At 37.7% G+C, this 26546-nt stretch overlaps 1 protein-coding gene across 1 annotated transcript in view; it reads right to left on the bottom strand.

Moving 5' to 3' along the window:
• Positions 1–10396: 10396 nt before the first annotated feature.
• LOC149213655 (protein ORANGE, chloroplastic-like) overlaps positions 10397–26546 on the bottom strand; it is a 309867-nt gene continuing 293717 nt past the window's right edge. Inside the window, exon 8 of the mRNA XM_089392087.1 lies at positions 10397–10815. Within this exon, the coding sequence (XP_089248213.1) occupies positions 10738–10815 (78 nt within the window). The 3' untranslated portion in view covers positions 10397–10737. The remainder of the gene's footprint in view (positions 10816–26546) is intronic.

Raw genomic sequence — 26546 nt, 5'->3', positions numbered from 1 at the left:
AGCTCTCCCAAAAATAGACTTCTTCTGTTGGACCGTGGCACACCAAAGCATCCTCACCAGAGATAACTTGAGAAGAAGAGGAATGGAAGGACCTTCCAGATGTCCCCTCTGTAGGTCTGATGAAGAAACTACCAATCACCTGTTGCTGCTATGCCCCTTTGCTCAAGAAGTCTGGAGGGGAGTGCTGTTGTTAGAGCCCTCTATCCTTGCTCTTCCAGACAACATCCCTGCCCTGTTCAGAACTTGGGCCAGCTTATCTCCCTTCTGCCTTAAAAATAAAAGTCTCCTTAAAACCAGCTGGATGTGGATCCCTAAGTTTATTTGCTGGAAATTATGGTTGGAAAGAAACAACATAATTTTTCGAGAAGAAAGTTGCACTACAATAAGAGTTATCTCTAAAATAAAAGCATTGTTGGGCGAGGCACTGGAAGCCAACACTTCATCAAGGAACGAAACGAGACTGCTCATAGAAGAAGAGAATTGGTTCAAAGATTTAGTTCCAAAGTTGAAGGAAAGGCCCCCTCAATCTGTACCCATTCATTCCAGTTGGGAGATTAGGCTGGAAGAACAAGAGTTTAGCAAGTGGAGATCGGCTTTGGAAGATCACTGTTTATTCTTCGATGGGGCTTCTAAAGGAAACCCTGGGGTTGCTGGCAGCGGGGGAGTTCTATTGAGCCCTGGAGGCTTGCCGGAACTGAGATTCCATTGGGGTCTAGGAACTGAAACTAACAATAGAGCAGAGGCTCTGGCATTGTGGCAAGGGCTGACACAGGCGATCAAAAGAAATATCCTTTCTCTCTCAGTCTTCGGGGACTCAAGACTCATCATCCAGGCCATGCTTCGTCCTAAGAACTCTCACCAGGTTCAGTTAGCCTCCATCATCAGGAAAATCAGACTTCTGCTGCCCAAATTTAACAAAATATCCTTCTTTCATATCTTAAGGAACCTCAACTCCCAAGCTGATATTGAGGCCAACCTTGGTGTCCTCTGTTCCCGAAGATCCCTGGTAATTAACTCAACAAAATCTTCTTGCCCCATTCCTTAAATCTCCAGCTCGATCCTCCTTTCCTATCTGAAATAAGGGCTCCCTGTTCAATCAATTTTGTAATCCGACAATCCTAGACCGATTCCAGATTCTAGGCTCAACCCAAAGCCAAAGAACCCTTTTAGTCATCTCGGTTGATTCTCTCTGTTTCATCCCTCAATAGGCTTTCCTAGGAAATTGATATTTGATGTTTATGGGATCAGCTTCTGAGACAACAATCTTGGATTCCCATAAGGATTTGCTGTTCTAGCTTCCAGGTTTCAACTATACCAAGCTCCAAGGGCAAGAATTCATGATAAGTTTGTTACTTTGGAATCTCTGTATCTAGCAGACTCTTATGCTCTGTTTCCAGCAGAATCCTGCTCTGTCTTGGACGTTGCGTGTCTGTTTGGTTGAATGCACGGTACAGGTGAGCTTCTGGAAGAACTAAAAGAGTCTTTTTCTGGTTCCCCATCCACTTGTCGGAAGAAAGCCAAGAATGGCAGCAAAATTCGGATCCTTCCTCTGCCTGTCAACTTTCAAGCTTGTTGAGTCTGCTAGCAACGCATTCCTTTCCAGAACTTAGATTAACTCCAGAAAGAGGTTCTTGTGACTGTTGGTTCCATCTCCATCGGCTCCACCGTCCGGTCTTCTGCAAAGAGAATTTTGATTCAAGTATTAAAGCAAGCTGATCTAAACATCGAGACTCATAAAGCATCGGATTAAATAGTCAGAGACAACAAGTTGTTTGCCCAAGGAAATTGCATTTCAATTCTTCAAAAATGTCCTGAGGAATACATGTGATTGATGATTAGAGAGGGAAATCGACATTTCTTTTGCCAGATTGAAGAAACTCAATTCCGAACTGTCTCACTGGCAGCCGAGTTAGAGGTCAGCATCTCAAATTTCTGCAATCTCCCAGGGGCAACAGGTAACAACCATTGATTGTGTGGAAAATCGCTCCTTTAATGTTGTCCAGTACTTTCAGGCAGAGACTCGGTGTTTTTTCCCTAAAAGACGTTTAAGAAACAAAGCAGGTCCAGGGATTCACTAGGTAACAAGAATTCTGAGGGACAAGAATTCTGAGGATCCTTTTCAATGTAACTAGCACGCGGTAGCTGTTTTGCCGCCATTCAATAAAAAACATAACCGTTAAAGTAAAAAAAAAAAACAATGCTTAGAAGAGATTCAACACTTGCAAGATATTTCAAGTCACAAGATAAATAATGTTGCAAGAAAAGTATTAGTATTGCAAATGACATAATATTAAAAGATGAGCAGAAAATCTACCTTGCAAGAATAAAAGAAACTTGTACTTCGCTTTTAAAGAGATGCTCAAATAAATGTAACAATATCAATGGACAATGAGCAAGCAAATTAAAGTAAAGATAGAGTGCTCACAAAATAACAATATGCCAAATTAGACAAAGCCAGATAGGTGGATGCAAACTAAGTTAAGTGGAATGCAAAATCTAACTTTAGAATGCAAATATTAATGCAAGATTTTCAATGGACTACAATGATAACAATGTTGCTTCAAGGAAAGTAAAATGCCAATAAACTTGTAATCACAAAGTAGCTAAATGCTTCAAAGCACAAGGTTACTTGTTAATGACAATGATCAATGAAACAACAAAGACAATGCCGACTTAGAGCAACAGAATGCTTTTAAGAATGGCAGCAAAATTCGGATCCTTCCTCTGCCTGTCAACTTTCAAGCTTGTTGAGTCTGCTAGCAACGCATTCCTTTCCGGAACTTAGATTAACTCCAGAAAGAGGTTCTTGTGACTTTTGGTTCCATCTCCATCGGCTCCACCATCCGGTCTTCTGCAAAGAGAATTTTGATTCAAGTATTAGAGCAAGCTGATCTAAACATCGAGACTCATAAAGCATCGGATTAAATAGTCAGAGACAACAAGTTGTTTGCCCAAGGAAATTGCATTTCAATTCTTCAAAAATGTCCTGAGGAATACATGTGATTGATGATTAGAGAGGGAAATCGACATTTCTTTTGCCAGATTGAAGAAACTCAGTTCCGAACTGTCTCACTGGCAGCCGAGTTAGAGGTCAGCATCTCAAATTTCTGCAATCTCCCAGGGGCAACAGGTAACAACCATTGATTGTGTGGAAAATCGCTCCTTTAATGTTGTCCAGTACTTTCAGGCAGAGACTCGGCGTTTTTTCCCTAAAAGACGTTTAAGAAACAAAGCAGGTCCAAGGATTCACTAGGTAACAAGAATTCTGAGGGACAAGAATTTTGAGGATCCTTTTCAATGTAACTAGCACGCGGTAGCTGTTTTGCCGCCATTCAATAAAAAACATAACCGTTAAAGTAAAAAAAAAAAAACAATGCTTAGAAGAGATTCAACACTTGCAAGATATTTCAAGTCACAAGATAAATAATGTTGCAAGAAAAGTATTAGTATTGCAAATGACATAATACTAAAAGATGTGCAGAAAATCTACCTTGCAAGAATAAAAGAAACTTGTACTTCGCTTTTAAAGAGATGCTCAAATAAATGTAACAATATCAATGGACAATGAGCAAGCAAATTAAAGTAAAGAGAGAGTGCTCACAAAATAACAATATGCCAAATTAGACAAAGCCAGATAGGTGGATGCAAACTAAGTTAAGTGGAATGCAAAATCTAACTTTAGAATGCAAATATTAATGCAAGATTTTCAATGGACTACAATGATAACAATGTTGCTTCAAGGAAAGTAAAATGCCAATAAACTTGTAATCACAAAGTAGCTAAATGCTTCAAAGCACAAGGTTACTTGTTAATGACAATGATCAATGAAACAACAAAGACAATGCTGACTTAGAGCAAAACTCAGAATGCTTTTAAGAAGCGCTAGTTAAAAATGTTCTTCACTTAGCTTATATGATGTAAACAAAAGCAAATTATGGCAGATGAGATTGCTAACAGGAAATTAAAGAAATTACCACTTAGATCTACAATTGCATCTGAAATAGAGACAAGAAATATACCAAACACTTAGATGCAAATATTGAAGTTAGATCTAGCATGCTAAAGAGATGAGATGCATGAGCAACTTAGTGAGTTACAAAACCAAACGCAAAATCTCCCTTTTAAACAAGGAGAAACAAGATGCCAAGGGAGACGGAACGGGAAGAGCAAGCAAGAAAACGGCCCCCTATATATTCCCCATGCATCTCGATTCCTAGCTGAAGATCCCAAGCTCCCCAAGAGAAAGATAATTTTTTATTAATGGGAATTACAAAGGAAGATGGATCTTCACATCAAGGAGTTTAGAATAGAGATAATATCTTTACAAAACCAACAACCTCCTCAAAAGAGAGGCAGATCCACATATAATAGTTGTAATTACTTCAATGATCAATCCTTAAGCATTTAGATCTGCAACAAGGTGACTGCAAAGGAAAGGTTCTTGACTTAGATAAGAGGATGTGATCTTTTCAATGAAGCAGTCCCAAATCAAATATTGTCTCTGCTACAAAGACACTTGCCACTAATATTGTCTCTGCTACAAAGACACTTGCCACTAGTAATGTATATTCCTTGTGAAACAAATGTTAGCCTTTGAAGAAATAGTGAACAAGTGGCAACTTTCAGATTTTGAAGGTCATTGATAACTACTCCTGCAAGAACTAATGTTGATCCACCCAAAAACACTTCAAAACAAGTATATTAAGAACCCTCTAACTCACTGCTTTCAAACAGAAAATGGATTGACAATCAAACTTGCTCACTGTTTAGAGGACAATAACCTCTGAAAATCTGAAATTAAAACTTAGAAAATGGATGATGACTCTGTGTAGCAATGACTTGAAGCTTAGTGAAAAGCTTCCTGCAAACAACAAAAGATTAGCCTTCAAATAGAATCACACTAGAAAAAGAAGATACTACTTTCAGCCAACAAGAAAAAGGCTAGGAAAATTTTGGTAAGAATTTTCAGGCCTTAAACACCTAAAATTAATATTGGAAATCCCCAAATAAATCACTTTCAAATCAGAAGGTATGTTGCTTCCTCAAGCTCACGGTAAAGATGAAAAAGGCCTCCAATTATGCTTACTACCAACCCTTAAAATTGATTAAAATTTTAATTTGACTTTGTCAAAATGTGTTAAGGGAACTTTACTTAGGTTTCAAAGCTTGAAAGCCTTCAAAATCTATTGCAATGACCAGATATAAGAAAATAAGTGCTTAGGCTCACAGCCTAAGGAAATTAGACCTCTCCAAATAACCTTTCACAGTCCTTCTAGAAAGGATTTTCTTGGGCTTCTGTAAAACACAAATCTTGATGACAAACCCCTACAAAAAAAATGCAGGATTTCTTCAAACACTGAATACACACTTGCGAAGAAATAAAAAAATAATTTCTCTGCTCTCGGTCTAGCCAAGGAAGGCTTTACAAATTGTAACTTTGAGCTCAGATTGTGTATTAGTCCTGCTTAATAAACAAGCTTGAAGCCCTGCAACCTTTAATGAGTGAAAGGAAATATTTCAGTGGCTCACGACCTTCAACAAAATTAAAAAATGATTTCCAAATGCTCATAGCTAGCCCAAAAATTGGTTGCAAGTTACTTACAGAACACAAGTCAAAAAAAAGTGATGAAAACCCTGCCTCAAGCAACCAAAAATGCAATATTTATTTTTAAATTTTGGTGGGCTGAAACCCTAAACAGAGATCCGATTTTGTAATGATATGAGGGCTTTTTAGGCAAGCAGACCCCTCTGAAAATTTTCGCTGGTCAAGTAAGGTTCAAATCTGTTGAGAAACCCTGCAAAAAATTGTCGAATAGTTTCTGCAACACAAATGAGAGTGAGATCTGAAAACAAAAGGCTCTACTTCTAGGGTAATTTTCCACAAAACTCAAGTTTAAACCCTCAAAAAATAATTTCGAATTTTTCTGTAGTATAAACGTTTAATTGTTTTTTAGAAAAAACCCTTCTTCCAACCTTTGGGGCTTAAAGAAAACACGCCCAGAAAAGAACCGAAATATGTGCAGCTTACTTTGAGAAAATTACCTAGAGCCCTCAAATAAATTTTATACGGATGGATCAAGGGTTTGAAAGACTGAAAAGAAAAAGTCTTTCTCAAAAAAAAAAAAACAAACAAACTATCCAAGGTAAATCAGAAATAGAAGAAAATCCCCAGAGAATTTATATTAGAAATTTTGTGCCTAAAATCCCTCAAGAAATTTGTGTTCTCTGCAAAGAATTGTGGGATAGAGCTAGGGTTTAACCCTAGTCTTCCTGTGGCCTGAAAAGAACGATGCTTAAACTCAGATTTGAGCCTCCCAAGCCTTGCGGCCCTAGGAGAGGAGCTCTAAAACCCTTACGCTTTCCTTTCTCGGACCTGCAAGAGACACAAGAAAAAACAAAAAAAAACCAACACGAAATACATGTACAAATGAATTATGGATGAGTTTATAAAGAAATTCATTCACAAATATTTACAAAGTTTGCCATAATGCTAATTTTTTTTTTAATAGCATGCATTTCAATTAACGCTCAATAGAAATGAGATTTAATAATTTTACCTTTTTTGCTTTTTGTTTTTTGCTTTTGTTACTTTATTTTATTTTATTTTATTTTGTTTTTTTATTTTATGAAGTTACAAATACTAAAATGAAATATCTACAAATATTATATTTACAAAAAATCAAAACAAAAATAAATCAAATACATTTACAAACATTTATAATGTAACTAGCCCTTTAAATGGCAGATTTATTCTAATAAGCAAAATAATTTTAAAAGAGATAAATGAGATAAATAAAGTTTTCCTCTAGCTAAGGTTTAAAAGCCCTGCAACAAATTCGTTAGATAAATATTTCAAGTGAAATAAAATAGACTCTCCTATTGAATCACTCAAGAGTTGGTTAAGTTAAGCAAAAGCATCCCCTTACGCTTGAGCTTTGTTTCAACTGAATATTCTCTACACACCTCAAAGATATTTTGTTAGCTTTAGATGAGACATGAAAAATATAATGGAAGAAAATTCTAGCAACTTAAACAAAAACACACTAGCCACTTCCAATCCTAAAATATTTTCTAGATCTAACTACTAGTGTAAGATAGCTATATACTAACTCTATGTAAGCAAATGAAGTAACAAATAAAATTACGAGTAAGAAATTAAGCTCAAGAATTTATTACCATATCCATAAGAGAAAAGCCACAATTTTTCACCCCAAAGACTTGTGTATTATTATTGCAAAATAGAAAAAGCTTCAAGACCAAAAGCCAGAGCACAACATCAAGAGATGATACAATGAGGAGCATATGCTTCCTTATATAGAAAAACGAGAGCTCTAGAGGCTTCCAAGTGAATAACGGCTAGTTCCATGAAGGTGCACCATTAAATGCTTGATCCATGTCAAAATGATCTCCACCGTTGATTGCTTGAGAAAAAATTCGAATTCCTTGATGTTGCCCTTTTCTTGGTCCCAAAAATATTTTTTTCTGACATTTTCTCCTTGAAAAACCCCCATTCTCTTAACCAACTTGGACCATAAATTCGATTTTCATTAAAAAATCGATTTTCCTGGGAATTAATTCCTTTTTTCTAGGCCAAAAATATTTTCTTGCTTGATTTGTGGAGATTCCCTTCTTGAAAAGTGCACATTCACTTTTTAATATTTTTCACTTGGAGAGAATTTATTTTTCTCTCATTTTTATTTTCTGACCAAATTCTGGCTAATTATTTAACCACTTTTTTGCTGGAAAACCAAAAATAAAAATCAATTAATTTTTTGGCTTAGAATTTTAATTTATTTTGGCCAGAAAAATTAATTGATTGATACTAAAGGGTATTAATAATTTATTCCACCCTTACATATTTAGGCCATGGTGTTTAAATACGAGGGGCCATGCACCAAAATATTTTTACATCAAGATATTATAATTAACTCAACCCTTGAAAGGGGGAAACACCTTTAGACATAGACCCTTAATAATTTACCCAATTCTACGACCAATATGATCTAGTGGACCAAGTGACTTGTAACAAAATAATTTAGTCAATTAGCTTAAATTATTCCCAAATCATTTTTACAAAAGACTCGACTAGAACACTGGGATTCACCTAAGACCTTGACAATAAATTCCACCCTAGCTTTGGGGTGAGGCTAGAGGGGAAAACTTTTCCAATCATCCGTGTTTAGAAATACGGATGAATTAGTGAGATGAAAAACCTCCTAGGATGAAAATTATCGCCAAAATAATAGGCTTACCTAGGTTGTTACATACATATATGGTCTTACTAGAATCATTTACATTACAAACATTGCAGAATGGGTTTATAACTCTGATACACTGATGACTGATGAATCCTGGATATTTGACTACTCAAACATGAAGGAATTCCTTTGCAAAAAAGTGCACTGCTACAGGGTACTTGACACAAAGTGGTCAACAGTGCTCATAATAAAAAACATATGGGCAAATGTTTTAATAATGAGGTGGTCAAATCACTAGATGCATGTCTCAAGGTCCATCCTAATCAACTGTAAATTTGTTATAGTCTATAACTATAGCAGCCATTGTTTGAATCTCCAATAACACTAGCAGATATCCAGACTAGCCACTATTTAGATTTCATGCTTGGGCACTCTGCTATTAGCTATGTTCTATGTCATTTCTACACCAAACATTTCCTTTGACAAATAACTTGATATATTATACTTGCACGAAGCAGTGTATTGATTTACAATGTGGTGAAAGAACTTTTATGGAAAAAACAAAGGGATTCGAAACCTACGAAAATATGTACAAGGAATTTCTACCCGATTACTTCCCTGTTTTTGGATCACTGCATTTTTAAATCTGATTGAAAGGCTATGCTTTCAATAATATTACTTCAAGGAGTTTTCATATTTTTATGTTTATGGTCCTGTTGTGTGTTGTGTTTACTATCTTGATGTCAAATGCCTAATGTGGCATGTAAATGACATTGGATGCTTTATATTCTTCCTTTTTTTAACAATAACAGGGTAGAATATGTCAGCAAAAGATATGCCAAAGCATAAATGAAATGCATCCATAAGTTCCTGGGAGAAAATATTGCAAAGAATTTTAAGACTACGCTAGTATGGCCAGACTGGTTGCACCCCAATCCTAAGTTCCAGAAAAAGCTATACGGATTCCATCTATAACAAATGCCGCTGACACAGTGACATTTAGCTGGCATCAAAATATAATAAGGACTGACTCCTATTTATCTACAGAGATAAAATTTTCATCAACAACTACCTAATTAAGATCAGGCAGTTCAGCAGGGTCAGAATGGGTCCAGTATGCAGAAGAGTTCATCATCATATTTTTAAGGTAGCAATTGCTTCCTGCAGGGTCCCATTGACTCTCAAGGTTCCAAGAGGGAGTGCTAAGGATTGATTTGCTAACTTGTTAGATACCCTCTCACAGGTCTCTTAAAATATGTTTGACTTGAATGCAAGGAATCCAAGTGAGTGATCTCAAAATTCTTGTGTAAGGAATCAGGATCACAAAGCATGGAAATCCAAAGGAAAATTTTCCAAAGCAAGACAATGGATAGAGTTATTAGAGTCACCTATTATAATTAGAGATTTAATTGGTAAAGATCAATCTAAGACAATGTCCTGGAAGAGAGCATACATTTCAGCCTAGTTGTTAGAGGCTCTGCCTAGGCACTATGAGTGTTCCAGCTCTATTTGTCCTTCGGGGCCAAAGAGACCCCCACACCTGCCACCCCTTTGAATGGCTTATATTCTGTTGTATCACGAACATGCTCATTGATTTGATTTGGTGTTTATCACAATATAGTTCTAAATAGGTTGTTAGCTTAGCTATACACATATGCAGATGGGTAGGCTATACTTTATAGACAACAGATATTACAGGACCTGTATTGGATTGAAATTAAAAGGGAGGTAGTTTCACCAACAAATTGGGGCTGATTAATATCTTCCTTTAGAGGACCACCTTATTTGTAGTGGTTAGTAGGTGACTGATTTTTAGAATGCAAACATTATTTCTTAATAACAATAATGTAAGGATAACATGTATTTACCGTTAAATATAACATTGCCCATACGGAATTTATAGTACTTCTGTTAAGAGCTAGGCACCCATGTCTTCACCATGGTACAGGACGTCTGCATTGGCCACTTCAATCATTGCAGTCTAGCTGCTTGAAACTTTGCTCATTGCAGTCCATTAGAACAGAGGCAAGCTTATACACCCCCAAGTCCCTGATTCTTGTCATAGATGTTGATAGTGATGATAGGAGGATGCTCTAATTAGTAGGAGTTGAATGTGCTTGAATTTGCATATCGCTCATCAAATTCCAATTCTTGTTTCAGGGTATAGCTATATAACATTTAGAGAAGAGGTGTGCTAATAGAGACAACTGCATTAGCATAAATGAAATTATAAGCTGGTAAATATGAGTATACATTTGTTAAATAAAAATAAAAGACGTACGAAAGCTAATAGCTATGACATATTGGTTTACCCTACCACCATTTTTTGGTACGTCACCATCTTTTGCTGAATGTAGATCCATGGTAACAGAACATATAATTTTAGATACTTTACAAGATGAACCCAGATTCTGAAGACATAAGAATACTAGTTAATTTTGTACACATGCTAATGTGAGTGTCAGAGAAACATAATAAATTTCCATTACACATCATACTTCCTCAAATATCGCCGAAGCTAGTGTAGAAAATTTTCACTTCAATCAAATGGATCTATTCGTGGGTCATGTTCACTTGCCATTGCCATTCCAGTACAGAGACATGTTGGACACATAACCTGCAGATCACAGAACATAATCAAAAGAAGCATTACCCAAGGAAATGGAAGGACTAAGCACTCACGCATGAACAGAAATTTCAATGCCAGCTTATAGAAGTTGAAACCTAAAACAAGTCTATTCCAAAAGGGGAAAAGAAATGGATGCATCGAAGATGATTAAGAACACTAACAAAGAGAGGAAACCATATAGGAAGACATTGTCAAATGAAACAATTAAGGAAATCATTTTTAAGACAACTAGGGCACAAAGGTGAAGAAGAATCTGCAAGGATGTAACAATGAAGATGAAAGCAACTTTTGAGGAGGAAAATGGACAAAAGAAACCTACATCAGATGTTGATGAGTGTGGCTCAGGCAGGTACTTCTACAGCTGGCCTAGTGTCTAGGTGTGTGGAAGTTGCTTAATTAACCCTCAACTTTAGCAATTCATCTAATGAAATGCAAAGTTTATTTGTATTAGTGAACTAGATGAATCTCAACCATTGATCCCGAGTGATGTTGACATCTAATTTCAACCATCAAACATTTTGGAGATTAAGGTTGTGGATTCAATCAATAGCTCAATATTATTAAAGGAAGGCTAGGCTAAAGGAGAAAACACATCTTGAGCACAAAACACAGTGAGATCTTAGTGATTGGGTGGAAAAGGACTTTAATTCAAGTGTGCAGAGTTCGAGGAAGAGTGCAAACGGCAAGAAGGGAAGGATCCAGATAAACCAGCAAATCGAACGACAGGTCAACGGTTTGATTGGCTCGATTATTTCTAGTTTCTTGTTGTATGTGTTTTTCCTCATAGGGTGTGTTTCTCACAAGACAAGGACTAGACCAAGGGATAACAATATGAGGTATGGCCCACTGTCACCACAACCACTACCTCCCGCTCTTTAGTGGACTTTCACCACAAGGGAGGCTTCCCTATATTAGGTCACCTAAGGATATATCTAGTCCAAGGGAAAAAGGTGACAAGATATGACAAGGAAAGATGCCGTACTTAGAAACAAGGCTTGACTAACACAATTAGGGCAATGTACATCCATCAAAAGGCCTAGTTAGGGCACAACATGACCTAGGGCTAATGAATAAGCAATATTAACAAGATTATCTAGGATCACAAGGCCAAGAAAAGGCTTACAATATGTGAAAAATTGGTGACCCGATTCCCACTGCAGCAAACTGATGATATTTCTCCTATTTGTTAAATTACTTGTAGTTTTCTACGACAAATATTGAAATACATACACTGCAGCGTACACAAAATAAAATAACGCAAAAAGTAAATACTGCACTGGAGAGGAATAAGCAAACACATATACACTGTTGTTTTGGGAGAAATGTTCCTAGAAAAACCCAACGCGGGAAAACTAGTGCAACAACTAAGGGTTTTATTTATTATGAGTAGTAATCTAAGTACAAATCGTTAGATTTCCGAACTGGCAATCTGATACAGAGAAATACTAACAAGGGGATAGTGAGAAAAATCTCACACTGTCACTGGTGATTCGAATCTGGTCCAGGCTCTGGATGGCTGGCCCCATGCAGCCTCTGCGTTAGCCTATGCAGATCTGCGTCACAATCTTTGGGCTTTGTGTCATCTCCTCCTCTGATCTCCTGCTGGCTAGAACTTCGATCCTCTGGCCCTCTGGTCTCACACCCTGGCTTCTGGCTCTAGAATTTGACTTTCCCAACTGAATCTCAGACTCCCTCTGAAGCTTTGCGCTGCCTCTGCGTGGCACTGCGTTGCCTCTTTGAACCTCTCTCTATCTTCTCTGCCTTGCACTCCCCAGATCTGGAAAACTCTCCTCCAATCTACTATCCCTTCCCCTCTCTCACTGCTTCGACTTTACTAAGTCACTTTCGGCAACTCATAACTGCTACTCAGGAAATCGACTTCCCAGCAAAATCAAATTGCACAAGTGTGTTCTCCAAGTGCCCATCGAACTCCTTATAATCTCTCGTTGGAGCACCAACGACCAATATTAAAACATAATCAAGGGCTAAGATTAACTGGGAGTTGATCCTCGTCTTCTTCTAGAAGATTCACACTTGATTTAATTAATACCTTTTAATTAACCAGATTTCCTAAGTTTAGACTTAGGGAACCATTAAAAAAGGTAATTATTTTAATTAAATCATCTCTAGGTGGAATTTTCCCAAACGATTTTTGGGTATTGGAGAATGCATGCATCTTAGCCTCTCTGCAAAATCTCAAGGAAAGATCACATCCGATGCTACAAAAATCAACACTCCCTCTTAGCGAGGAATGTGCTCTAGTGCTGCAACCCACTGAAGCATCACTCTGCCTCTGCACCATCTCCTGCTGCATTGCTGATGTCTGGCTCTACTGCCCACCAACTACTGCACAACTCTAATATGAGGCTTGAGCTGCATCTGTGCTACTGCTGGCCCTGCTAAATGTTGATTTGGGGTAGCATTGGATGTGCTCTAGCCACGAAATTTGGTGGAGAGGTTGGGGCACATGAGATCTCCAATACCCAAAAAGGGTTTGGGTAGATTCTAAACAGTTCAAGAGATATTAAAATAATTAATATTTTTAATGGAGTCCCTAAGTCTAGACTTAGGGAAATCAAAATATTAATGTGGATTAATATGAAACAGTGTTAGAATGGTCCAAAAGACGTGGATCAAGCCAAATCTAATCTTAGCCATTGATTAGGGACTTAATCTCGGTCGTTGATATGTCAACGAGAATAGTATAAGAGGAGGCTTGAGGGTGACTTGGAGAACACTAGAGTGATAAGTCATTCTATTCTCTAGAGCGGGGTTTGCTAAGAGAGATAGAATCAGTGATCGGAGTTGCAGCTGAGGGGCATTGAATACAGAGAGACAGAGAGGCAGAGATAGTGTTGGAAGACTAACGCAGTAGCTAGAGAGAGTGACGCAGTAGCAGCCAGGGCTCACGCAGGGCCACGCAGAGGCAGCCGGGAGTTGCGCAGAGCTTCAGAGAGGCCAGCGTTGCTGACGCAGAGTGCTAGAAGGTTGACATAGAGGGCCAGAAGGCTGATGCAGGGCCTCCTAAGGCTGACGCAGACACATTCAGGGTGACGCAGGGCCAGTGCTAGGCAGAAAGGGGCTGACGCAGTCCAGAAAGGCAAATGCTAGGGTTTTTGGGGCAGATTGGAGCTGATGAGTTGCTGGAAGGTTTATTCGGGGTTTCAGTCGGGACATTTGTCTTAAACTGAGAGGTATTATTGCCAAGGAATTTCTCTGTTGGGTAGGCCGATTTGGCACCCAAATTGTACTCTGATATTTCTTAATAAGAAAACCCTCAGATAGCTGCACCGGTTTTCCCACATTGGATTTTTTTGGGGACATTGGTCCAAAAATAACGGTGTCAGGAGTGATTGTTTCTGTTTCTTTCAGTTGTTGATCTGTAATATGCTGAGCATGCACTAGTGTTTATTTTCAGTATTTACAATGTAAATAACTTGTTAAGTAACAGAACAAGTAGGTAGGAATAAATCAGATTAAGTGCATGGAGGGTTTCTAACTGGTAGACATAGAAACTTCAACATGGTATCAAAGCATGATTGTAGATCACAAGAGGACTGAGGACACCAGCCAAGCGAAGCAATAGCAATAGAAAACAACTGTCCCGAGGTGACATAAGTTTTTTCTAGCAGAGAAGCAACAAGGGAAGGGTGAAGTAGTGCTTGCGTCAACAAGGGTGAGCCAAGAAGAGGCAGCACAGAGGCTAAGGAAGGCAAAGGGAGCCTCACGCAGAGCCACGTAGAAGCTAGGAGCGATGGCACAATTAGCTGACGCCGGGTTGCTGGTGCCGGGATTGCGCAGAGCCTAAGAGCTCTCACCTTCAGGTTGCTGGGGTTTAGAAGGCTATGGGAATATTGCAGAGTGGAGCTGGTGAGGTACTGTAGTCAGAACAATACCTGACAGGGCAAAGCGAAGAGGAGGGAGTTGCTACCGAGGGTTCTTAGCCGAGAAACCCAGATCAGTGGTGCAGTTGAATAGACGATCAGAGTAGGGGGCATCTCGACATCAGCAGAAGGATTTCCAGGAGGGAAATCGAGACTCAGCAGGAGTTGAATAGAGAACTTCTAGACGGGAAGTAGACTTAGCAGGAGTCGAACAGAGAACTTCTAGACGGGAAGTGGACTCAATAGGAGTCGAACAGAGAACTTCCAGGCGGGAAGTAGAGAGACTCAGAGGAGTCAACAAGAAGAGCAGAGAGATGGCCATGAATGGGTTGAGGGATCAGGACAGGTTCGATGGGCATCCAACTTTGTCATCTGGAAGGCCAAGATCCTGTCTGTTCTATGTGCCATGAGTGCTCATGTTCCACTTCAGAAGAAGTGGGGAGACATCGAGCTGTAGTCAGGCGGACTACAGGGAATGAGGGGCAGGATCCTCGAGGCACCCAACCTCTTGGATTAGACCTTGCTACGGGAGCCCCGAAGAGTAGCAGGACTGGCTGAGTCGGGTAGAGATGGATGCGGATGAAGCGACAGTGAGAGCTACAGTGCAAGAGTCCCAGGCAACGCAAGGCTAGCAGGCTGCAATAGTGCGAGAGGCATGAGAGTGTTGCACCAGTGCAGGATGGCACAAAGAGGTATGAAAAGGTGTGAGATGCAGGGAGTTGTTGCAGCAGCGCAGAGGTCAGAGAGGGAGCACTTGTCAGCGGTAGAGGGAGTTTCAGCATCAGGAGGGTCTCTAGCCCAACAAAGAGGTCAAAGTTGGGAGGTTAGTTACTTACTTCTCAGTAACTGAGTTGCAGTGCAGGAGTGGGAAACACAACGTAACATGATGAGAGGAGGTGCAGTGCGGATGTAGTGTTGGGAGAAAGGACCAGCAACAACACGGATGCAGAGGGAGCTGTTGTACAGATGCAACAGTGGCAGTGGTAGAACCATGGGTAGCAGTACATGATACAGTAGTGTAGAGGATGGTGGGTAGCAAGCCTATCATCAGGACATGGACCAATGCCGGATGATCAGAGTAATACTCAGTGAGGAGTATTGCTAGAGCACAGTGCTTGCTAAGAGGGAGTGTTGATTTGGGGTAGCATCGGATGTGCTCTAGCCACGAAATTTGGTGGAGAGGTTGGGGCACATGAGATCTCCAATACCGAGAAAGGGTTTGGGCAAATTCCAGTGTTGTGAAAATTGCGATAATATCGGAAAATCACGATTTTTTGATATTAGCGATATTATCGCCCGATTTTAAGCTGATTTTTTTCACAAAAAATCGCGATTTTTCGTAAAAATCACGATTTTTTTTCTTCTATGATTTTTTGATGAGGAGGAGGAGCAACAGGAGCAGGAGGTGACACAACGGCAACCTACCTAGGCTACCCCTATCACCAGTAGAGGACGTGGTCTACCTCCTGTAGCTCCTAGTTCTTCGGCTTCTAGAGCACAACAAAGTCCACTGCCAACTCCACCAGGTTCTACATCTAGAGGGGCAGAGGAAATCAGTCGTATTAGACTTTAGTTATTTGGTTCATTTCATTGTATATGACATTATGACTCATGATATTAGATACATTATTATATTTTTTGTTGATATTTTGAGGCTGAGTTGGGACTCAGGAGTCAGGACTTACTATTCAGGACATGATTCATTGTTATGTGTGATGTAGCACTAGAAATGATATTACACATCTTATATATTAGTTCTTTTATCATATTTATGTGTCAATGTATTTATTTTATGTTGTAGATGCTTTAGATATTAAAAAAATTGAAGAAAAATGAATATTTTCGTATGTTACGATTTTTTCCCGATTTTTTTTTCCGATTTTTCCCTTCGCCGATAATATCTCGATAACGATTACTGCAACATTGGCAGATTCTAAACAATTCAGGAGATATTAAAATAATTAATATTTTTAATGGAATCACTAAGTCTAAACCTAGGGAAATTAAAATATTAATGTGGATTAATATGAAACTGTGTTAGAATGGTCCAAAAGACATGGATCAAGCCAGATCTAATCTTAGCCGTTGATTAGGGACTTAATCTCGGTTGTTGTTATGTCAACGAGAATAGTATAAGAGGAGGCTTGAGGGTCACTTGGAGAACACATCAGAGTGATCAGCCATTCTATTCTCTAGAGCGGGGTTTGTTAAGAGAGATACAGAGAGACAGAAAGGCAGAGATAGTGCCGAAAGACTAGCGCAATAGCCAGAGAGAATGACGCATTAGCAACCAGGGTTCACGCAAGGCCATGCAGAGGTAGTCGGGAGCTGCGCAGAGCTTTAGAGAGGCCAGCGTTGCTGATGCAGAGGGCCAGAAGGCTGACATAAATCCATTCAGGGTGACACAGGGCCAACGCTGGGGAGAAAGGGGCTGATGCAGTCCAGAAAGGCAGACGCTGGGTTTTTTGGGGCATATTGGAGTTGAGGATCTGCCGAAAGGTTTATTCGGGGTTTCAGCCTGGACATTTGTCTCAAACTGAGAGGTATTACTGCCAAGGAAATTCTCTATTGGTTAGGCCAATTTGGCACCTAGATTGTACTCTAATATTGCTTAATAAAAAAACCCTCAGATAGCTGCACCGATTTTCCCACATTGGGTTTTTTCGGGGACATTGCTCCAAAAATAATGGTGTCATTTGGTGTGATTGTTTCTGTTTCTTTTAGTTGTTGATTTGTAACATGTTTATCATGCACTAGTGTTTATTTTCAGTATTTACATTGTAAATAACTTGTTAAGTAACAGAACAAGTAGGTAGGAATAAATCAGATAAAGTGCATGCAGGGTTTCTAACTAGTAGACGTAGAAACTTCAACACTGAACTGCAGCCAATACTGCATCTGCACTGCAACCCATCCCATTTGTTGTTGTTGCAACTGCAACATCTGTAATGGAAAAGCATCCAAAACACTGAACCAACTGTGATCAGTGTGATGCATCCGTCGTCCAAGTTCTGACTGCTGCTTACCTCTGCGTTGTTGCTGAATCTGCTTTGTGCCAACTGCATCACTGCCAACTCTGCTATGCGCTGCTCAGTCTCAGACCGCTACTAGCTACTGCATCAGTCACTCTGGCACTTGACTGCATCAACTGCCACTGGTCCATCCTACTACTGATGACTATGGGCTCCCGTAGCAAGGTCTTGATCCAAGAGGTGGACCTCTTCAAGAATCATGACCATCTTGTAGCTCTCTATGGCTACAAAATTAAATCACCCTGTTGACCACTAAGTGTCAACGACCCATAGCAGTATACTCTCTTTTTTCGCAAAAGGGATAGCACCTGATTGACGTGTCCATGCCGTTCAACTATCATCATCAGCCTGATCATCACGTTATATTGTAAACCCTTTCTGCATGTGTGAAATGTAAATAATCTCAGCAGACATGTGTCGCTATGTAATTTCCTAGGTAAACCTACTTTTCTGGTGATGATCTACATTCTGGGAAGTCTTTTGTCTTACCAATACATTCTTGGATGGTCAGCAGAGTTTTCCTTCAGCCTTACCCCAAAGCCAGAATGGATTTTGTCACTGGGATCTTAGGCAAGTCCTAGTGTTATAGATTGAGTCTATGTAAAAGTGATTTGGGAATAATCGTAACTATTTGGTTAGGTTATTTTATTACAAATTGCTTGGTCTGCTGGATTATATTTATCACATAAATGGGTAGTCTATGAGGGTCTTTTTCAAATGGGTTTTCCCCCTTATGATGTAAAAATATGAAAATTATGATGTAAAGTGTCTTGAGAGTTGGAAAAAATAATTTATCCTCTCATAGCTTAATTAATTAAATTTTCTGGTCAAAATTAATTAAAATCCTAAGCCAGAAATTTAATTAATTCCAAGTCCTAGGTAAATTTAAATTCTCCAAAGACAAAATTCATCGGTCCTTTCAAATTCAAATTTTAAAAGGTCTTGGGACTAAGGTAAATTAATTATTTTGCTAAATTTTAAGCCTTTGGTCTCTGGGATTTAAGTTAAAGTCAAACTTTTGAGGAAATTAACTCAATTTTTTTTGAGTTAATTAAAATGCATTTAATTGAAAAATTCGAATTTCCTCAAGAATTTAAAATTTCGACGGATGAGATTAAAAGAAATTTTAATCTTCATCAACGGTCGAGATTGCTTTGACGAGGATCACTCGAACTAGTCGTTGGAAAATTTATCTTTAAATAGGAGGTCATTTGTTAGTTGATCCATCCGATCTCTAGATCGTGTACTAAGCTCTCAAGCTTTCTTGTATACTTTTTTGAATTAATGCAAAAGTCTTTGGGGTTTCAATGTGCTGTAGTATTCCTCTTCAAGAATTTATGGTAAGATTGCTTTAATTTCTGCTTATTATTATGTGAAAACTATCAATCAATAGCTCTCTTAGAATAATCTGAATACAAGTATCTTATTTAGTTGTTGGATCTAGCGTGACATTTTTAAATTTGATTGAAGTAGAAAGTATCTCTATTTCTTCAAAATTTTATTGTTGTTCTATTTCTCTACTTGATTTGATGGCTGATCTAGTGTTTGCAGAAGATCTCTCAAGTTCTCATTGAGCGTTTGGGGATAGTCTTTAGTTGGACCAGCCAACTCTCAACACATATTTCCTGAAAAGCCTATTTCATATAAGCCTCAAGATTTATCTAACGATAATCTTTTTTCTGCAGGGTGTTTTTGGGCTAGTACCTCTCTAAAATTTCAAAATCTTTTAAATATTTTGAGGAAATTTTGATAGATTTGGCTATTAAAAGGCTTAGATTATCAGATCTGAGAGCGGAGTTGGACACATACTCTTTAGATTTGATAGATTTGTAAACTATTTGTATAGATCTATTATTTACTTGTGTAGATCTAAAATTTTGTAACATAATTTTGAATTTTAACACTTCGGTTTTTGAGATTTTCTCTATTTTTGTACATATTGGGTATTGGGTTTTTCTCTTTTCACTTGTGCAGGAATAGATCTGAGAAATCAGTTAAGAAAATCTTCCGATCTGAGTGAGATCTAGAGTAAATATTCAGATCTGAGATTTTTTCAAGCAGATTTGGGGGTTTTGAGACAGATCTAGGCCCCGGAGGTCAATATCTTGTCCCAAATATTTTTGCTAGGCCAACCATTAAATATTTTGCAAAAAATTTGAAGATCTTAAGCATTTTTTTTTGTTCAGAACAAGGATTTCAAGTTTTGGGGCTCCTAAGCCTAGATTTGCCTTCTCCTAGCCCAACACTAGTTCTATTGAGCTTAGTGCTAGCTCTCATTGGCCGTAGATTCCCCTTGCTCCATTTCTGATTTGAATATTTGATTTTCTGAAGCTAATCGTTGGTGGGTTTTTGCAGAAAATTTGGCAAAAAATTGTGTTTCAGGTATTGAATTTTTTTTTTTGGCAACCTGGGCAAGTGATCTTCAAGGCTTAGGGCATAAGAGTTTGATCTCTAAACCATATTTTTCCTCATTGTTTGCTACGACAGTAATATACCTTTCTAATAGTGGTGAAAAACACATCTAAGTGGTTTGAAATTAAAAAAAAAAAATTGCTAAATACATTAATAATTCATTTATGTTTGATGTGTATCAAAAATTTGGCCTAGATCTACATTTTGGGTGACTGTTATCTCTGAATTATTCTGTTTCTGAAGTCTGAAATATAACAGTGGAAAAATTTCATGTGGGTTAGCCTAAAATCAGTGCCTAAGTTGTCTAATACATTAAGGAATTAATTTCTTGAGTTGCACATTCATCATTAGGTTTATTTCATGTTTTACTCGCTGGCTGTAATAAGTATATCCAATTTGATATAATTATGGAAATCACATCATAACAGGTTGAAATTTTTTGATAATTCATGTGGGCAAGTTTGGAAACTTTTCAGTAAATTTTTGGCATAAAGATATCATTGATAGCTTACTGTTTTCATTGTCATATTTCTGTTGTCATAAAGTTTTTCTTATTGCTGTTCTAAAAACTAATTTCTAAGAATTAAGTACTCTGTCATGGAATTGTGATAAAATGCATATCTTTTGTTTCATAAACTGAGTATTTTTTGAGCATCTGTTGACATTGATTGCAAAGAAGGTTTTGTTCTTTTTGAGCTATAATTGTATCAATAAAGATTTGAAATAAGCTTGTGGTTTAATTGTAATATTTTTAGGGGTTTATTTTAAAGTCTTCATCCAATAAAGTGAGCAATTTATTTTGGTGATTAAGAGCTTTTGTGACACAAGCGTTTCTAATCCTCGGGTCTAACTTCTTCTCATCATCTGGTGCATTTGCATATAAGTTAGTTTTTCATAAATAAAATTTACTTCCAAGCATAAGCTTGATCGATAGAGAGATAGGTATCCATCCATCTTTGCTTGAGAAGTCTGCTTTTAATAGTACTCAAAACGGTGGCCTTGCAGTCGTCAGAGCCACAACTCTATGTAGCGCTGGAGGCACCGGGTATGTTATATTTTAAGGAGAGGTATCGCTAATCACACCTTAGTGTGCTTCACTTTATCTTCTTTTTGCCAATTACTATGAAATCAGGCTCAATATAGAAAGGATCAAAGGGTTAAAACTTAGATAGACATCTAACTAAAATTAACCAAGATTCTGGCATCTCATATTAGCTTTAGGATCTGCACTTCATATAAGATAGTCATTCATCCAAGCAACAGTTGCAAATCAATTACTTGGTCCTAAATTTCCTAGCAAAATAGTTGACTCCATAAGGCACTGGAATCAACTGCTTAAAATCTAATCAAATCCTATAAGTCTTGCTAAATCTTAATCAAGTACTTGATCGCTTCACTGTGTCTCCCAAACAGGTTGGTTCCCAACTAGTTCTTTTTCATTCCATTTTTCCATAGGGTCTACACCCCTTAGCCTGCTGTAGGGAGACAACTTAAACGAAGAGATTGGGGATCAGTGTGACAGCCCCCGATCTGAGTCGTCGTGGTGCCTAGACATTTTGTGCAACAACATTTTTTGGCGCCGTTGTTGGGGACCGATTTATTGCACCTTGGCTCTACGACATTCATATTTCATCTTTCTATCATTCATTTTAGCCGGCAACGCCAATATTTTTTGGCGCCGCTGCCGGAGACATTTTATTCTCGATGTTTCAACGACATTTCCTCATCATTCTTCTCATTTCTCATCTTTTCATTTCAGCCAACAACGACAACATTTTTTTGCGCCGTTGCCGGGGATAGATTTTTTTTGTCCTTGGTCCTCACGACATTTTTCTAATCATTCAATCTTTCATCATTTCTTATCTCATCAGCACAACATTTCTTGGCATCATTTGATCTTTTCATCGCCCTATCTTTCATCATCTCATTAATCGTTTCATCTGCACTTTTGGCGCCTGGACATTTCGATTCGTTTCTTGTTTGGGTGGCAGCTACACTTCTTTCATTTATTATTTCTTAGATAAGAAGCCCTCCCTTATATTTAGTTGTTTTAGCCTTTTGGATCCTAGAGCTAGTTTCATGTTCAAGTGGTGACTCCACTTCTTTCATTTCTTACAAGAATTTCTACTAGAAGCTCGCTTCTTGTGGATATCTTGATTTTCTTGAGCAAGGGTCTCTCTCTCGCATCCATTTGGTCCCTCCTTACCCTTTAAGCAAGTCACCATGGATGACTTGTTTACCTCGCGTCATTTTACTAATTTTCTCCATGATATGCCAGAAGAGGCCATTCATAAATTGCCTTTGTTCTCGGATGGTGATTCAGTAACTATTAGAAAGCATCTATGCAGGTTTACTTATACAATAATCAAATATTGTAGTTTTCCCCAATATAAACATGAAGATGTCAAAATGCGTCTATGCCTTTTCTTTAGAGGGTGACGCTTTGAATTGGTTTCATAATTGTCTTGAAGGTTCTTTCGCTTCTTTACAAGACATCATCAATGCTTTTACAGAGAGATATGGTCATCAAGGTAGCTCACCTTGTGCCCCTAACATTATGCAATAGAATGAGAGTGATATTGTAAAGGATCTAGCTGTCAATGAAAGATTTCAAGACAATTCTCCATATTAGAATGTGCCATCCACTTGTACCATTGCAGGACGAATCCATGATAGTGGAAAAGCAGGAACAAGTTATCAAATTAGTGTCAACAGTGAAAGGGAGAATGATAAGCATCTTATAGAAGAATTAAAGCAGTTGGTGAAAGACACACAGTTCAGTCAAACACAGCTGGTAAAAAATATGGAACTTAATCAAGAAAAAATTATAACTGATTACGTCAAGGATATGAGAACTTTGTACACTCAACTAGAAAAACGTGATGAGGAGATGGAAATCATGAAAATTAAACACTCTGATCACGTAGCCACCGTAGTAGAAAAGTGTGCTCGAAAAATGGAGAATATGAGCACTGACATGCAGAGTCAACATGCTAAGGAAATGGAAACCATGAAAGCTAATCATGACAGGGAAATTAATTCTATGCAAAGCAAGTTATTATCCCTAGAGGAAAATATGACGATCATGGAATTTAATCATTCAAATCATGTGACTGCCATGGAAACAAGTTATCAAGAAGAAATAAGTTTGATTCAGAACAGATTGTCAACTATGGATGAAGAAATGACCATCATGAGATTCGATTATAATAATCAGTTAGCTATCATACAAGCAAATCATGAGAAAGAGATAAACTCTATGCAACATTGCTTGATGACCATAAAAACAGATAATGACAAAGTAATAAAAAATATGGAAGTTAGTCAGATATGTCTTCAGAATAAGTTATTGACCATGGAGGAAAACAATCCTAAGGAAGTCAGTGCTATGAAGGTTGAACACTCTACCTAGATGGATGCCATAACAATACCGGTATAGAAACTTCAACATCAGTCAAAGGATGAAAGAAACAAGGAAACATCAACAGATCATAAGCCTCCCTATCTACTGCAGCAAGCTCCATCTTATTATGAGGTCATTTGTTCCATTGAAAAGTGGCTAATTGAAGGTGACTCAGATAAAATGGAAATTAATAAGAATCAGGTTGATGCTTGCATGTTTGATCCACCGGTCATAAAAGATCAAGTTATAACTCATGACACCTGTGAGACTGATCCATCATTCTTGACAGAGCAGATGCAGAATGAAGAAAGACATGTCATGCATATCTTACATACTTCATCTGAGAGTTTTGAAGCAGAATGTTCCACATCATCAGTGATACAGCCTGCCACAAAGAAAAGACGCAAGAGAAAGAGAATGAGAAAGCGATTTGATGCATCAGATGGCCACGAGCAACTTGATTTTCGAATAGGAAGAAGTCCTACCGTGTGCAGGATTGGACATGGCACATTTGAGAAACAACCGACAGATTTGCCTCAAAGCAGACAAATGCTCAATATGCACTATATTGAACGCACCTGATGCCATGGGGCATCCTTGTATTGTATTTCTAACCTTATAACCTGTTATTTCGGTATTTCATTTTGTAGTTAGATTTGCGTTTTTCATGTTATTAGGATAGTTAATAAATGAAGAGCTTATATCTTTTATGTGCTTAATGTTATATGATGATTTTTGGATGGACGCTACTTATGTTATGTTGTGTGTTGCATGGATGCAGATTCTGGATTCTCACATTCCTCCGTTGCAGCGACGTGTCCCCAAGTAGAGCCTGATGTTGACCACTATGTGTCAACGACACATAACAATACATCCCTTTCTTTTCGCAAAAGGGATAACGCTTGATCGACGTGTCCGTGCCATTCAACTATCATCATCAGCCTAATCATCATGTTATATTGTAAACCCTTTCTGCATGTGTAAAATGTAAATAATCTCAGCAGACACGTGTTGTGTATGTAATTGCCTAGGTAACCTACTTTTCTGGTGACGATCTACACTCTGGGATGTTTTTTGTCTCACCGATCCATTCCTGGATGGTCTGCAGAGTTTTCCTTCAACCTTACCCCAAAGCCAAAATGGATTTTGTCACTGGGATCTTAGGCGAGTCCTAGTGTTATAGATCGAGTCTATGTAAAAGTGATTTGGGAATAATCCTAACTATTTGGTTAAGTTATTTTATTACAAATTGCTTGGTCTACTGGATTATATTTGTGTTGCAGAAATGGGTGGCCTGTGAGGGTCTTTTTCAAATGGGTTTTCCTCCTTATGATGAAAAAATATGAAAATTATGATGTAAAGTGTCTTGAGGGTTGGAAAAAATAATTTATCCCCTCATAAGTTAATTAATTAAATTTTCTGGCCAAAATTAATTAAAATCCTAAGCCAAAAATTTAATTAATTCTAGGTCCTAGGTAAATTTAAATTCTCCAAAGGCAAAATTCATCGGTCCTTTAAAATTCAAATTTTAAAAGGTCCTGGGACTAAGGTAAATTAATTATTTTGCTAAATTTTAAGCCTTTGGTCCCTGGGGTTTAAGTCAAAGTCAAATTTTTGAGGAAATTAACTCAATTTTTATTTTTTATTTTTGAGTTAATTAAAATGCATTTAATTGAAAAATTCAAATTTCCTCAAGAATTTAAAATTTCGACGGATGAGATTAAAAGAAATTTTAATCTTCATCAATGGTCGAGATTGCTTTGACGAGGATCACTCGAACTAGCCCTTGGAAAATTTATCTTTAAATAGGAGGTCATTTTTCAATTGATCCATCCAATCTCTGGATTGTGTACTAAGCTCTCAAACTCTCTTGTATACTTTTTTAAATTAATGCAAAAGTCTTTAGGGTTTCAAAGTGTTGTAGTGTTCCTCTTCATGAATTTATAGTAACATTGTTTTAATTTCTGCTTAATATTATGTGAAAAGTATCAATCAATAGCTCTCTTAGAATAATCTGAACACAAGTATCTTATTCAGTTCGTTGGATATCGGGTAATATTTTTAATTTTGATTGAAGTAGCAAGTATCTCTATTTCTTCGATATTTTATTGTTGTTCTATTTTCTACTTGATTTGATGGTTGATCTAGTGTTTGCAAAAGATCTCTCAGGTTCTCATTGAGCATTTAGGGATAGTCTTCAGTTGGACCAGCCAACTCTCAACACATATTTTCTGAAGAGCCTACTTCATATAAGCCTCAAGCTTTATCTAACGATAATCTTTTTTTTGCAAGGTGTTTTTGGGCTAGTACCTCTCTAGAATTCGAAAATCTTTTAAATATTTTGTGGAAATTTTGATAGATTTGGCTATTAAGAGCGTTAGATTATCAGATCTGGGAGCAGAGTTGAACTCATATTTCTAAGATCTGATAGATTTGTAAATTATTTGTATAGATCTTTAAATTATTTATATAGATCTGTTATTTACTTGTGTAGATATGAAATTTTGTAACATAATTTTGAATTTTAACACTTGGGTTTTTGGGATTTTTTCTATTTTTGTCAATATTGGGTATTGGGTTTTTCTCTTTTCACTTGTGCAAGAATAAATCTGAGAAATCAGTCAAGAAAGTCTTCAGATCTGAGCTAGATCTAGACCCTAGAGGGCAAGATCTGGGCTCAAAGATTGTTTGCAAGAATAGATCTGAGAAATCAGCGAAGAAAATCTTCAGATCTGAGCTAGATCTAGAGGTTGGGGGCAAGATCTGGGCTCAAAAATTGTTTACAAGAACAGATATGAGAAATCAGCCAAGTAAATCTTCACACCTGAGATTTTTTCAAGCAGATCTAGGGGTTTTGAGACAGATCTAGGCCCTGGAGGGCAATATCTTGTCCTAAATATTTTTGCAAGGTCAACCATTAAATACTTTGCAATAAATCTGAAGATCTGAAGCAAAATATTTTATTTTTTAGAACAAGGGTTTCAAGTC

The sequence above is a fragment of the Pinus tabuliformis genome, chromosome 1_1, assembly GCF_031772625.1.
Source record: "Pinus tabuliformis cultivar Carrire ecotype Pingquan chromosome 1_1, CPIR1, whole genome shotgun sequence".
Lineage (NCBI taxonomy): Eukaryota > Viridiplantae > Streptophyta > Pinopsida > Pinales > Pinaceae > Pinus > Pinus tabuliformis.
Note: the sequence above shows the minus strand (reverse complement) of the source record. Positions and strands in the feature narration are given on the sequence as shown.